A 16,303-nucleotide genomic window follows, 5' to 3' on the forward strand; every position below is an offset into this window, starting at 1 on the left:
ACTTACCAGATACAATGTGAACGTAATTACTAATATAATGCTAAAAATGGAAAGAAAATCAGATATACGTTGAAAACAAAGAGTAGTTAATGAGAAGAACATGTCCGATACGGCCAACGCTGTTAATATAATGTTGGTTGTCTCCCTTAGGCTGCTGTAAAAAAAAAGAATTACAACGGTAAATGCATTACCTACAATCCCAAACACGCACAAAACTGGGATGATTTAACCGATAACTATAAGGGTAATATTGTTAACAATTTCATTCAATACATCATAAAGAAGTTGTGTTGTTGTTTCTGAACTAAGTGTTATTACTAAACTTCATTTTTAGTTTTCATTCGTAACTGAGAATCTGAAAGCATTAAACAAAATGGTTTAAAATGTAAATGATGAATTCATTTAATTTTTCAGAATTTTCAGAATTTATTTTAGTAGATTCACTAATACGTGATAATGTAAACAGTCCGCACAAGCCGGTGAATAAAACTGTAATACTAAAGCGAACATGGCAAGGCAAACTGATGCTGTAAATAACATGTCTGGGGTAATGTTAAGTAAAATGTTTGTAAAAAAATTAATAAATGTAATACAATAAAAATAATGTAAATACAGAACTTACTTAAGTTAAGCTCTTAAAATAAACCAAAAAGATTCAAAGATGTTTTCAATCACTTTAACAAACAATAAGGTATTTCAACAAATGTTTTGATCTACAAATTCGATATAATACTTATATATGAAATTTCATTAACCTAGCTGTAACAATACTCAAGTTATCAAGTTATAGCACCCTGCCGGAAAGCCTGCAGACACGCTTGATTCAATTTAGTGAACGACTACAACGCGTCATTTTATCCATAGTCTATTGCACTTTTTAAAAGGAATAGCCCAGAACGCCAAATCGCACCCTGCCTGGGCACAGGGGGCGCGCCTGATTATGTTTAGTGATCGACTCTAATACCCCATCTTATGCATAGACTTTCTCACTGTTTAAAACGAGCGAAAACGTCATAATGCGCACGTGATTGTCCGGGGCGCCAAATCGCACTCTGTGGGACGCTGGAGTACCCGCATGATTATGTTTAGTAAAAATATTCTAATGCTCCATCTTATCCATAGTCTATCCCACTGTTTAAAACTAACGTAGGCGCTATAGAGTTCACGGGAAAGCCTATGGTGCCAAATCGCTTCCTGTCGGGCGCTGATAAACGTTGTCGAACCGCAACCAACTTTTATTTCTTATATACTGTACATACAGAAATATCGCCCCCATACTGGGGCGCCAACCATGGGCATATAAAAAAGATTTTTTTGCAGAAACCTCTGCTTATGAACTCCCCAAAGTTTCATTGCGATTGGATAAACCGTGTCAAACCGCAATCGGCTTTTATTTTTCATATACCGTATATAAAAAATAATCGAATTGCGCCCTGCCGAGGAGCCGCCCATGCCAATTTGAAATACTTTTTTGCAGATACCTCCTTAGGAGTATTGTCAAAAAAGTTTCGTTTTCGTTAGTCAAGATGCACGTATCTCACACTAATCTATCTCATTGAAATGAATTGAAATGCCATTAACCTGGTGTTTCCCTTTTGGCCACGTTTACTTTTAACTGCAGATCGTTATTAAAAAATCCTGTCCAAGGAGGTTTGTTACTTACTACCATTGCGAATCAGGCAAGTAACATCAAATAGCTACAATGCACTGGCAGGTTTCAGCTTTTTTGTAGTAAATATTTTCCACGAACTTTAAATCCCACTGATCTGCTTTCTCTAAAACAGAATATCGTTCGTGTGTGTGTGTGCGTGCATGCGTTTGTGCGTGCATGCGTATGTGCGTGTGTGCGTGTGTGTGTTTGTGCGTGTGTGTGTGTTTGTGCGTGTGTGTGTTTACACGCACATTTCTAGGATGTCACATTTTCTAAGTATCTGCTGATTCTCGTTCCCCTTCAGTGCTCAGGACACACGCTGACACACACATTCACGAATATGTTACGTTCGTGCTTAACATATATTTTACAGCGTGTTGAACATTTTACTTCAGTTAAACACAAGTAAAACACGCATTACATTGACAAAGATCTATTTTAGGATTTCTAATGAATGCGGTTTACTAGCGCCCGATTGCCTATTTTTCAAATGGTTTATGTTCAAATTAATTTAATGTTATTGCAGCTATCTATCTATATAATTCTCTTCTGGGAGACGCTAGAAAACAAGCTGTAAACGCGCTCCCACCACCCCCCACCCCTACATGGTCTGGTGAGCTGTGGTTCACTCTAAATGTTTACAAACAAAGCCGGGTTTAGTGACGAATATTAGGGGCAGATAATTTAGTTTGAAACGATTTTAAACGTAGGGGGGGGGGGGGGGTAACTAAGTGGAGTTTACTTTAACGGAGGGGGGGGGGGGGTTATCGTCCTTAACGAGCTACTTATAGTGTTTTAAAGAAATATTTTCAGTGGCAGCGTTGGTAGTGTCGAATTCACAAATTATGAATAACTGAAAAGTAGAAAAAACAACTAAATAGCGGCGTATGATATGCCGCGGGTCGGCTCGTTATATTATAACGCTTTACAAACGTAAGTTAACAATGCTATTGTGCATGCCATTATTATAAAACAAACAAACGAAACGAAAACACAAAAACTTCAGTATCTAGCATAGAAATTTAAAAATATCCAATGGTTGTACAAGCCACTGCTGGTAAATGCTATGGAAATAATTAGACAAAGTTGTAGGTGAACAAATATTTAACGACGCACAGTTAACTACTAAAGTAATACAGTCTTACACGGTATTCCCCGCGTGATGTCATCTAATGCTTCTGTTTACCTTTAAGCACAAGCACAACCCCTATCCATTATGTCTTTAATTTCTCCCCTTTTATCTCCAATTACTTCCACCAATGCACTTAATTGTAAACAGCCTTGAATTCACATTGCGTACCTCAAATTAAGTCACTTCTATCATGCTTAGTCACATGCGAAGCGTCTAGATAAAACAAAAGCTAAAAATACTTTAACTTATAAATGCTTACTTTTATACATTGCGTACAAACGAGATTATAACATATTTTTTGGAAATAATTGTCTTCAATTTTGCTCCTCGTTAAATTCTTTATACAACAAACAGGATCTAACTCCAGTTGGATAAAAAAAAAATAAACGGTTCTCTAGTTTCGGAAAGGCGTGTCTAGTATTAAAACCCGAGCTTCATAAATAAAACAAGGGTGGGGACAGTCGAGCGACAGAATAGACATGTGTAAGGTTTTATCTTACAGCTAAGTGTTACATCAGAGGCTATAAAATTGTGGAAACGACAAATCGGAGCTATTCAGCTCTATAGTATATGTGAAGCGTTAGCGTAGATCAGCTAGCACCTCAACAACTAAAATCCAACATAGCTCCAGTGCTGCTTACACTTAAATAACACTTAGTAAACAATGTCAATAATTAAAAAATACGCATTGATGAAATATTTTTTTAAATGTTATATATATATATATATATATATATATATATATATATATATATATATATATATATATATATATATATATATATATATATTGAGAGAGAGAGAGAGAGAGAGAGGCCTGTATATTTATTTAAAGAGACATGAGTAAGCGTCTGTGTGTAAAATAAAATAAAAAAGTAGGCATGACATAATTTTCTAAACAAGTGATTTTTTTCTATCACTGAGTAGTGGTTGGTGGATGTGCTGGAACACAACATAGATGTTGTCCAGATTCTAACCCAGCTGCTCTAGGGCCTGACCATAAAGGCTGCCCTCCTCCACCTGGTGGATGTGCTGGGACAGCCTATGGATGTTGTCCAGATAATGTGACACCAGCAACAGGACCTTACCAGGCAGGTTGTCCAATCCAATTGCTGGGTGGCTGCAGAGGAACACGATATGGCTGCTGTCCTGATGGGAAAACATCTGCAAGAGGGCAAAATAATAAAGGCTGCCCTAACATTAAAGTTGGTGGATGTAAGGGTACCAGGTATGGTTGCTGTCCTGATGGGAAGACAGCTGCTGGTGAAAATGGCAAAAATTGCTTGATTGGTGGATGTGCTGGTACCAGGTATGGTTGCTGTCCTGATGGGAAGACAGCTGCTGGTGAAAATGGCAAAAATTGCTTGATTGGTGGATGTGCTGGTACCAGGTATGGTTGCTGTCCTGATGGGAAGACAGCTGCTGGTGAAAATGGCAAAAATTGCTTGATTGGTGGATGTGCTGGTACCAGGTATGGTTGCTGTCCTGATGGGAAGACAGCTGCTGCAGGGCCAGAAAATGCTGGATGCAATTAAATCTTAATGTGAATAAAAGTCTAAAATTTACATATGTTTTAAGTATTACTGAGTGGCATTAATAATACTCCAATCTCTTCTATCTATATCGACATATATATATATATATATATATATATATATATATATATATATATATATATATATAATTATTTACGTAGCCCAATCATGCGACTCTCTAACGCTCCTCTCTTCCCCCACCATCGCCCTCACGTCATGCGCAAATGACCATGTTGTTATCACTCCCACCAGTCTGGTGAGCTGTGGTTCACGGCGAATGTTTACAATTGTAGAGCCAGGTCGTATTAGTGACGAATATTTGGGTCAGATAATTTAATTTTAAACGATTTGTATCTATGTAGAGTTAACAAGTTCTGCTTGAACTTTTCATTGGCGTCTGAAAACTGAAATCACGGACGGCTGCTTTCACGGGAAAGGGGGGGGGGGGTGTAAGTGGGTAAGGAGGGTGTGTATAATCCTCCTTCACGAGCTACTGATAGTGTTTTAAAGAAAAATATTTTTAGTCGCAGCATTGTAGCGTTGAATTCACAAATTAAAAATTACTAAAAAGTAGAAAATAAAACAACTAAATAGCGGCGTATGGTACGCCGCGGGTCACTCGTAAGTTATAAAATGCTTCTAAAAAGACATAGTAAATGTAATAGTAACACAAATATAGAATTAGAAATGTAAAAATGAATTGCAACGCTTGCCGATTACATTATTACAATGTAAGTTACTCGTAACTTATAAAGTAGATTTGCGAACAGTAGTATTGACTAGCTTTTGATATTAAAAGTGATAAAATTTAGTTCTTGTTGGGTACATAGATCCTTGTAAGGCCTGATCTGAAGGGGGTAGTCTGAACACCAGCAAGTCTTCAGCAAGCAGAACATCTTCAAATATCTCACAAGCTTCATCAACAAGTATTTTAGCACTCTGGTCACCATCCTGAAATTACATCAACAAGTATTTTAGCACTCTGGTCACCATCCTGAAATTACATCAACAAGTATTTTAGCACTCTGGTCATTATCCTGAAATTACATCAACAAGTATTTTAGCACTCTGGTCACAATCCTGAAATTACATCAACAAGTATTTTAGCACTCTGGTCACCATCCTGAAATTACATCAACAAGTATTTTAGCACTCTGGTCACCATCCTGAAATTACATCAACAAGTATTTTAGCACTCTGGTCACCATCCTGAAATTACATCAACAAGTATTTTAGCACTCTGGTCATTATCCTGAAATTACATCAACAAGTATTTTAGCATTCTAGTCACCATCCTGAAATTACATCAACAAGTATTTTAGCACTCTGATCACCATCCTGAAATTACATCAACAAGTATTTTAGCACTCTGGTCACCATCCTGAAATTACATCAACAAGTATTTTAGCACTCTGGTCACCATCCTGAAATTACATCAACAAGTATTTTAGCACTCTGGTCACCATCCTGAAATTACATCAACAAGTATTTTAGCACTCTGGTCACCATCCTGAAATTACATCAACAAGTATTTTAGCACTCTGGTCACCATCCTGAAATTACATCAACAAGTATTTTAGCACTCTGGTCATTATCCTGAAATTACATCAACAAGTATTTTAGCATTCTAGTCACCATCCTGAAATTACATCAACAAGTATTTTAGCACTCTGGTTATCATCCTGAAATTACATCAACAAGTATTTTAGCATTCTAGTCACCATCCTGAAATTACATCAACAAGTATTTTAGCACTCTGGTTATCATCCTGAAATTACATCAACAAGTATTTTAGCATTCTAGTCACCATCCTGAAATTACATCAACAAGTATTTTAGCACTCTGGTTATCATCCTGAAATTACATCAACAAGTATTTTAGCACTCTGGTCACCATCCTGAAATTACATCAACAAGTATTTTAGCACTCTGGTCACCATCCTGAAATTACATCAACAAGTATTTTAGCACTCTGGTCACCATCCTGAAATTACATCAACAAGTATTTTAGCACTCTGGTCATTATCCTGAAATTACATCAACAAGTATTTTAGCATTCTAGTCACCATCCTGAAATTACATCAACAAGTATTTTAGCACTCTGGTTATCATCCTGAAATTACATCAACAAGTATTTTAGCATTCTAGTCACCATCCTGAAATTACATCAACAAGTATTTTAGCACTCTGGTCACCATCCTGAAATTACATCAACAAGTTTTTTAGCAACTTGGTGAGGTAGCGCGTAATTAAAATTGTTCAATAAAAAACAAACTTGGCCTTCATAATTGCGTCAATGTAACATACATATTGATTATGTAAAAAAATATTATTTATCAGTGTTAACATTTTGGCAGAAGGTTACAGTTTTTGTAATTGTATTAATCTACTGTTTTTCCTCTTGCACACACTATTATACAAAATGTAATGAAACCAGTGTTAAACAACTATGTAATTTTTGTGGATGACTACCCTACAGTTTTTACACATGGTGAGAACACACATGTGAACTGTAAATTTTTCAACCAACCGTTATTTCCCTTTTGTACTTATGTTAAAAATATTCACCTTCATTTACTTAAAATGCTCATTCCCTTCACGCTTCGTCAGCCACCGTGAATCACCCCATCTGCCCCCATGACCCTTACCCCTGATACCCTAATGACCCTTTTACCTGCTCCAACGATCTTAGTTCGCACCCCCCTCCACACCCAACCAAATATAAACATCGATTCGTTTGGTCGTCTTGTATTTTTTAATGTGCAAATTGTGATGAAATCTATGCAAAATAACTATATTTCTGACTACTCAAATGTGTATTTTATAATTTACCACAGTCTATCATTTTCATACACGTTTGATGTTAATTATTTTAATTGAAAATAAAATTATTTTTTTAAAAAGTAACGTACATTGGCTGACACGACCTAGATTCTATCGTGGTAAATTTACCTTGTCGTCCTGTCTTAACGGAATCTAACACATACCATTACCATGAGTCACCAGTCAGTGAGATAATTTACAATTTATTTGGTTGTGGCCCCTGTAAGACGCAACTGTTTTTTTTTTGTTATGCTCTTCGGTGAACAATGCGTCCCTGTGTTCCCATGTCATTTGACCTCTAGGACTCTGGATAGTTGCTCCTGTGTCGATGGCATTCAGACCCCAGGCTGCAGATGACCAGGACAGTTGCTGACATGGGCATAGATTAAATAGGTTGTTTATAGACCTAAGGAAGGTATTCTAATTTTATATTATTAGTTTTTATTATCACACTAGTGTCGAATGTTGTGGACTAGATATGTGAAGTATTATATTTATACGACACCCCCCCCCCACCCCACCCCACCCAGTGAAAGCAGCCGTTTACAGACGACAATGAAAATATCAAGCAGAACTTATTATCTCCCCTTAGTTTCAAATAGTTTTAAAACTAAATTATTTGCCCCTAATAGCCGTCACTTATTCGAACCGGCTCTACTATTGTAAACGTTCGGGGTGAACCATAGCACACCTGACAGGTGGGGATGAGGGTGGTGGCTAAGCTGTGTGGTGTCTCGTATGGTCTCCGTGAAGATATATATATATATATATATATATATATATATATATATATATATATATATATATATATATATATATTACTTCTGTTAATATTATCCCTACTAGTGCTGCATGTTGCGGTCTATATTAGGTGAAGTAAAAAATATTTATAATACTAGGTGGCAGTATTGTTATATTAACAGTAACCTTTTATTTAATGACGAGGCGGCTGTTTCGGTGAGCATCGGCACCCGTATATTTATGTTATAGCCTGCACGTGTTTGTGTATTCAAATTTGTAATCAATCATTTGTTTTAGAACGCCAGCACCCGTCAAGCTATATATATATATATATATATATATATATATATATATATATATATATATATATATATATATATATATATATATATATATATAGCCTACACTCATTTAACGCTACGCCGTTTGTTAATTTTTTTTTTGTGTATTTCCATACCAATTTATTTTATCGCTTAAGAAGCGACTTGAAATCAAAATGCCTAACTTTTCAATGTTTAAGGTCTATTAAACCACTTGTTTTAGCAATTTTCGGTTAACCATTTGGCTACAAAACATAGTACAGATAAGATAAGCTAAATATAATATATCTAGTAACAATTTGGTGCACATTTAATAACTAAACTATTATATACATATATATATTTATATATATACATATACATATATATATATATATATATATATATATATATATATATACATATATATATATATATATATATATATATATATATATATATATATATATATATATATATATATATATATATATATATATATATATATATATATATATATATATATATATATATATATACATATATATATATATATATGTATACTTATATATAGAGAGATATATATTTACATATATATTTGTGTCATTTATAATAATGCATTTAGAATCTCCAAACGAAAACTACGTTGCTTTAATAGCTGGTGTTACTACTGCAACTGTGTTATGTGGATCTGTTATATTATTGTATACCTTCTATAGGCGGAGAGGTAGGTTTTGTTTTATGAAGTAGAATACATTAACATATTTATTTGGAGTGGTAATTGTAATTTACATTATCCATAAAAAAACTAACTAACACACACACACTGTTATACATGGGGATACTGTATCCCGCAGCTATGCAGTGAGAGGTTGAACTACTTGACTCATCACCATGTTAGAATGCCACACCATCAAGTGCCTCTCTAACCAATTCAGTGTTCACCATAGAGCTCTAACAACTACGACGACATCAAGGTTGACAAATGACTTGACAGAATGACATATTTAACTCCACTGTTTATTGCACAATAACAATACATTCGACGACTTGAACAAACGATACTAAGACTTGACTACAGTCACGACCTTAACACAACAAGAACAAGACTATCTAACCTTCTTACCTGACAACAACGAACCTACATTGAAACGTCACATTCTTGCGTATCGCGTCACTATCGTTCGCACTAATCTGGCTGATCAAATACACATCATAACAGACACATACAAACACACACACACGCATATATATATATATATATATATATATATATATATATATATATATATATATATATATATATATATATATACTAGCGTACCCGTCCCCCGCGCGTTGCCGCGGGGATAGAAGAAAGTTTGACGAAATGTATTAGAAGGATTTCACCAACGCGTTATCAATCATATGTTCTTAGACGCGTGACCGTCTTTTCTGAAAGTGAGTTATTTAAATGTAAACAATGCCTGCGCTTGGATCATAAATATCGGAACAAGGGTTTACCTACACTACCGCATGAAAACATTGAGTGTACATTAATCACTCACCGAAATAATATGGTAGAACACACTTCGGTGACCGCCCATGTGTCAAAGACGTAGAGGGGCGCTCTCATGGCCCCCACCCCCGATTACACAGCCGCATAGGCGCGGCGTACGACCCCTGGCTCCTTAAAACTAACAGGCGCCATCGTGCCAAATTGCACCCTGTTAATATTGATGCAGATTTCGTCATTCGCTAAAGTGACACAAATGAACAGGATTTTTTTCTTTAACTGATGCAATATGCTAGCTTTACTAATGGTCTATAATTAGATGCTCGATCTCAATTTCTGTCTGGATTGTCTAATAATAGATGCTTATTGCATCATTCGCAAAGTGACGAAACTCTAGAGTAGGCCCCTCATATTCAAAAAAGTTATTTTTTCATCATTTGCAAGGTGACGAAACTGTACAGAAAGATTTCCTTGCGTTACAAAGTTATTTTTAGAAGCCTGTTGTAGTTTTACCGCTGAATATAGAAGTACCCCTTACTCGCTATGCAGGACGCTCGATTAACGGATGCCAAGTGCCAACATGGTCGCTCTAAAACTCTGGGCGACAAACCGTGTATTGATGAAAGTTGTACCCTATATGGCGCCGCCCTTGCAATATTAAAAAAATTTTTTTTGCAGAGCCCTACCATAGAGTGATCTGATCATCTCCCCAAAGTTATATGGTACACGGATGAACGGTGTGAAACCGAAATAGACTTTTTTTTTTTATAAATCGTATATAGAGAAAAATCGCAGCCTCCCGCGGCGCCGCCCTTGCGAATATATTTTTTTTTTTTTTACTGAAACCTTCCCCGAATTGTTCTTATCTACTCCCCACAGTTTGATGGCGATCAGATAAAGGGTGTCAAACCAAAATCGACTTTTATTTTTATATACCGTATATTGAGAAAAATCCCACCATTCCGTGGCGCCGCCCTTGCGAAATTAAAAAAAAAAAGATTTTTTTTACATAAACCTTCCCTGGAGTGTCCCAATCAACTCCCCCAAAGACTCATGTCTATCGGATAACGGTGCCACACCAAACTCGACTTTTATTTTTATATACGTATATAGAGAAAAATCGTACCCTCCCGTGGCGCCGCCCATGCGAATCGCGCCCTGTCGGGGCGCCACCCCTGCGAATTTGAAAATGTTTTAAGCGCAGAGGCCTCCCCAAGAAATAAATTCAACTTCTTCCCAAAGTTTCATGCCTATCGGATAAACGGTGTCACTGCAATTCACTTTTATTATTTTTATATACCATATATACAGGAAAATCGCACCCTCCCGTGGCGCCGCCATTGCGAAAGTAAAATTATTTTTTTACAGAACCCTTCCCTAGAGTGTTATAATGAACTCCCCAAAGTCTCATGGCTATCGGATGAACGATGTCAAATCAAAATCGACTTTTTATTTTTATATACCGTATATTGAGAAAAACGAATCGCGCCCTGCCGGGGCGCCACCCCTGCGAATTTAAAAAAATTTTTTCGCAGAAACCTCCCCAGGAATATTCTCAACAGCTTCCCAAAGTTTCACGGCGGTGTGATGAGAGGCGTAGTAATGCATAAAGGACAAACACACAGACACACACACACACACACAAACAAACATACATTTCTTTATATATATATATAGATAGATAGATATATTCATATATATATATATATTATATAAATATATTTGTAAATATATAAATATATATAAATATATATAAATTTAAAAATAAATATTAATATATATATATATATATATATATATATATATATATATATATATATATATATATTGATATTAATATATATGTATATATATATATATATATATATATATATATATATATATATATTGATATTAATATATATGTATATATATATGTTTTTATATTACAACACTAGATAATACTATATTATACATATATATATATTAAATATTGTCATATATATATATATATATATATATATATATATATATATATATATATATATATATATATATATATATATATATATATATATTTATTTATTTATTTATATTCATATTTATATTTATATTTATATATATATATATGTATATATATGTATACATACAAAACATATTTTATCTTTTACAGCGCATAATAGGTACGTTAAAAAATTTTCTTTGTAGGATATAATACATAACATAAAGTATAGCTGTAAGCAAATAAATTATGCACATATTCATTTTTTGTTAATTTGTTAAACGGTGTATTTATATTTACTGATTATATTTACAGAAATGTATGCCGAGGAAACATTTGGTATGTATACTATATTTTCGAGACGTATATTGATTATATTATATACCACCATACATTGGTGAAGGCATCTTTCACCAGTTAATATTTGAAACTCGAACAACAAAATCGTTTATTTACAATAAATAATAAAGTATTTTAAACAGATGCAATTTACGGCAACGTTTATTATAATAAATAAGTTACTAATTCATGATTCAATTATATTTTCTAAAATAACAAGTGTGTAAAAATAATTATGCTAATAAGGATTCACTTGATAAACGCTTTATGTATTTATTAACACAAATTCAGAAAACATGGATGAAGAGTTTTACAACACTATTGACGATCCTACGGAGCACAAGCATCCCGCCCAAGAGGAAGACCTATGGTGCTATTTTAGAAATACCAATGCATGTGATGACGTTCAAAATGATGAAGCGAACGTCCCACGTCTACCGCCACGACCCACGGAACAATACATTGACCTGGCCCTTGTACCGATTGAAAGCCGAGAGGGAGCTCAGCTTGCGAATGAGAAATTACATTCTAACGAAATAAATGAAAGTATTCTGAAAGCTATAACTAGTATAGACATTGATTCAGCTGTATCACGGCCATCATGTATAATTCAAGACAGTCCTTAAATGGCGATCCAAACAATTTCTGATGGTTCTATAATTGACAGATGTACAGACAGACTATCGGTTTTAAAGGAAAGAAATCCTACATTTGAAACAATAGTTCAAGCCGTTCAATTAGAATCAGAGACTCAAGTAAAGTTTATCAACACTTACTCCGTGACGGTGCCTGGTGAAGACTATAATGATGAACACAAGTATTTCCCGTTTCAACATGGTCTAGAATTGGCTTCGGACTTTGCCGAGAATGTCTCCGGTAAGGTAGATGATGATGGATACCTGGTTCATTTAAAGCCTTTAAAGACAGAAATACCTTTGACAGACCCACGTAACTACGATACTACACACACTGTGCAGTGTCAAAATAACGTGAAAGAAAATGATCTAGCCGAACCTAACCTAAATACAACACCACCATACGAACACACTGGGCAACTAAAGAGGACTGGAAGTGTGGATTTTTTAATTCCAATACAACAAGATTATGTCGATACTTCGTTAACGGCTAGCAACACAGAATTGGTTAGAAAGTCGTTTTCTACTAAATACAACACCACCACGCGAACACACTGGGCAACTAAAGAGGACTGAAAGTGAGGATTATTTAATTCCAATACAACAAGAGTATGCTGATACTTCTTTAAAGGCTATCAACACAGAATCGGTTAGAAAGTCGTTTTCTACTAACAATCCAAATGATAATGACAATGACATTGTTGAAAACTGCGATATCCCTTTAATACCTCCTGCCAAATGTAATCCTCCTTCATGTTTTGGTCACATGGATTTGGACGGTTTGCAGGTACTAAAGGACGACATTGCTGATCAAAGACGTTCCGCAAGTAACGAATTCATTAGAAACACAGAAGATGACCATGATTATATAACTCCTATAGACTAAAGTTAAAAGCTAAAGAGTTCGGCAAATTTTTTTGGCCATTTCAATTTTTTAGAAAGGTTTGGGCATAATATAGATTCTAGATCTATGTAGCCAATAAGTAGCCAATAAGTTGAAGACAAACAAGTGGCGACTTAATATTTTTGGCTATTAGCAAAAAAATGTAAGCCTATAATTAGAGATTACGCATATCTTATATAATACTAAAACAGGGCCAGCCTCTACGGAGTCACCAATAAACAACGCTACTATTTTCAAAATGGATTTTGCATCCTCTCCTCCTCTCCACAAAATGTCAGATCCCACCCCTAAACATCACACCTTAACTCATCACCATTCCCCCCTCCCTCAAAATAGCTATGTTTGAATAAAATATTGACTGAGCAGGGGCAACATTGAGCATATTATTGATTTTGATCACATTTTACAAAAAAAGTAATTTAAAAGCACAAAATAACGGCTAAAGCTAATTTAACAACATAACTTTTCGAAAATTAATAGTGTGCGTGAGGCCTCAAAATGGCCCCGTCAAAACGACCCCGACAAAACAACTCGAACATAAGAACCCCGTCAAAAGGGCCAGCGACAGATTGACCCCGTCATTTAGGCTCCCGACAAATAGGCTACCGTTAATTAGGCTCCCGACGGGGCTATTTTGACTAGATCGTTTTGTCGGGGGGGGGGGGGGGGGATTTGTCGGGGTCATGTAAACGGGGCCGTTTTGTCCCGGGCCGTTTTATCCCGGGCCGTTTTGACGGTGCATCAAAAGTGTGTCATAACATCGTCAAACATGTGGAACCCCTCCACCAGTGTTTCTTCCAGACTTTTTTTGCTCCGGGGGAGGGGGGGGGGGGCACTTGACATTTTCGGGGGGGGGGGGGGGGGCGGTAGACTTTTTCAGGGGGAGGGGACACACTGTTAAATGTATATATTTTCTATATACATTTCATTACGTTCGGGGGGGGGGGGAGCGGTAGACTGTCTTCGATGCCAGGAAAAAACTCTGCCCTCCACCCTTGTAATGTGGCGTGGTTTATAAAGGACACCAACCCACAAAACCTTATATAGTAATTATATACATCATTCCCACAGACAGATCCCCAACCTAATCAGAGGCATGGCGACCCATTCCGTCGCCCGGGATTGACAACCGTTTTATCCGGAGTTTCTTTCAGGCATCTCGCTTCGGTAGGTGGGGGTGGGCACACATCGTCACAATATGCCACCCTCAGCTATACAACGTCCCAATATGCTGACCCAGTTATACATCGTCACAATAAATGACACCCCATGTATACACTGTCACAATATGTCGCCTGCCTCCCCCCACCCAAATGACCTCACACAATAGCTTTACACCTCTATTCTAATTGGTATTTTTAAAATGAAATTTTCTTTCTATCAAATATTTATTGATCAGGATCAACATTGAGTAAGATGTATCTTCTTTTATTACAACTTCCAATCAAATACACCAATTTTTTTTTTCAAATTCAGTTCCACATCACACTTTCTGAACCCATCACCCACTACTCATTACCGTTGGACCCCCAAACACCCCCCTCCCCCACATTTCTGCTAGAAGCGTACTGTCATAAAATAAACAGGGGCACCATGTAGCGTTCTTTTGTTTTCTTTGTGAAGCGCGACAACTCTATTAATACTGTAGACAGTTTCATTCAAGCATGGTTACTTCCCCTTAAGATAGGATAATATCTGTATATGTTACTATGAGATTGGGGTATGTCATGCCGAACACCCCCCCCCCCCCCCACACACACACAGACAATATGGAACGCAATATTAAAATCAAAGATGAAATTTATAATTCAACCATTGTCCACCCACCCACACTATGGTAAACTGATGGGGCGAGTAGTGTTGGTGTGTGTGTGGAAGGAGGGGGGGGGGGGAGAGAGAGCTTACAAAATAGGTAAAATAAGGTTCCTCGTTAGAGGCATCTTATTTATCTAATAAAATACATCAAGTTTCAAAGACTAGTTCTCTCTTTCTTCGTAAGCTGTTTAAGAAGCATTCTTAAATTTAAAGTATGGGGGAAAAATCCACCTTCGTTTTAAAACAATTCTAAGAAAATAATGCAAATTGAAACGTGTTGGATTTGTGTGATGTAGTATTACATTTTTAAAACAAGTTACGAGAAAGATTTCCGAATTATACCCAAAGTACTTCACAATGTTGATAGATGTTTTAGTGATACAAAACAGTTTTAAAAAGATCTAAGCTAGGTTAACAAATATATAGATACTGATATATGTACATGTTGTATGGTGACTACAGTTGGGTAGGTTGTGTGATGACGGAGTTTTGTGTGTACGTGAAAGTGCTACGTGTAAACAATGTGTAGTGAGATAGTGTAAAATTCGTGTATGTTCGATGGGTGTAGGACAGTGTCTAGTGCAAGGTTAACTAGTGCTGCTGTGTTTTGACATGTGGGTAACTGAGCTCGTGTTCACGCGACGACCAATTGGAGATGGTCAAAGGGAAATTACTGGTGGCACGGACAACCGAGAGGGGAGGGGAGATAAATGAAACAACACGCATGTCAAAACCCATGGCATGGTGTGTTCAACAACTATTTCCCTTTCTTGTGAAAACAGGCCGGTTGTGTTAATTATTGATGTAGGAATTTTTTTGCAGTGTGTTGGCTATTGTAAAGACCTCACAAGATAAACTAGCTCAACAATATAACGTAACTATCTTTGGTACACACATTTAAATGGGCAAAGTTGTGTGGATTCTGTGTGTGGATTATGATTTGTTCGTGGAATA

At 36.1% G+C, this 16,303-nt stretch overlaps 2 protein-coding genes across 2 annotated transcripts in view; both read left to right on the forward strand.

Annotated features, from left to right (window-relative positions):
• The window catches only part of LOC131951119 (uncharacterized), a 158,436-nt gene that overhangs the window by 31,702 nt on the left and 110,431 nt on the right, over positions 1-16,303 (forward strand). The gene's annotated exons all lie outside the window — the stretch shown is intronic.
• Positions 3,195-4,320, forward strand: LOC131951118 (papilin-like). The gene is made up of 2 exons (XM_059313404.1): positions 3,195-3,266; positions 3,711-4,320. The coding sequence occupies exons 1-2, from the start codon at positions 3,263-3,265 to the stop codon at positions 4,316-4,318; spliced, it is 612 nt and encodes a 203-aa protein (XP_059169387.1). The 5' UTR covers positions 3,195-3,262; the 3' UTR covers positions 4,319-4,320.

This window comes from Physella acuta, unplaced genomic scaffold (assembly GCF_028476545.2).
Source record: "Physella acuta isolate Inbredline_101_S28 unplaced genomic scaffold, ASM2847654v3 ptg000800l, whole genome shotgun sequence".
Classification (NCBI taxonomy): domain Eukaryota; kingdom Metazoa; phylum Mollusca; class Gastropoda; family Physidae; genus Physella; species Physella acuta.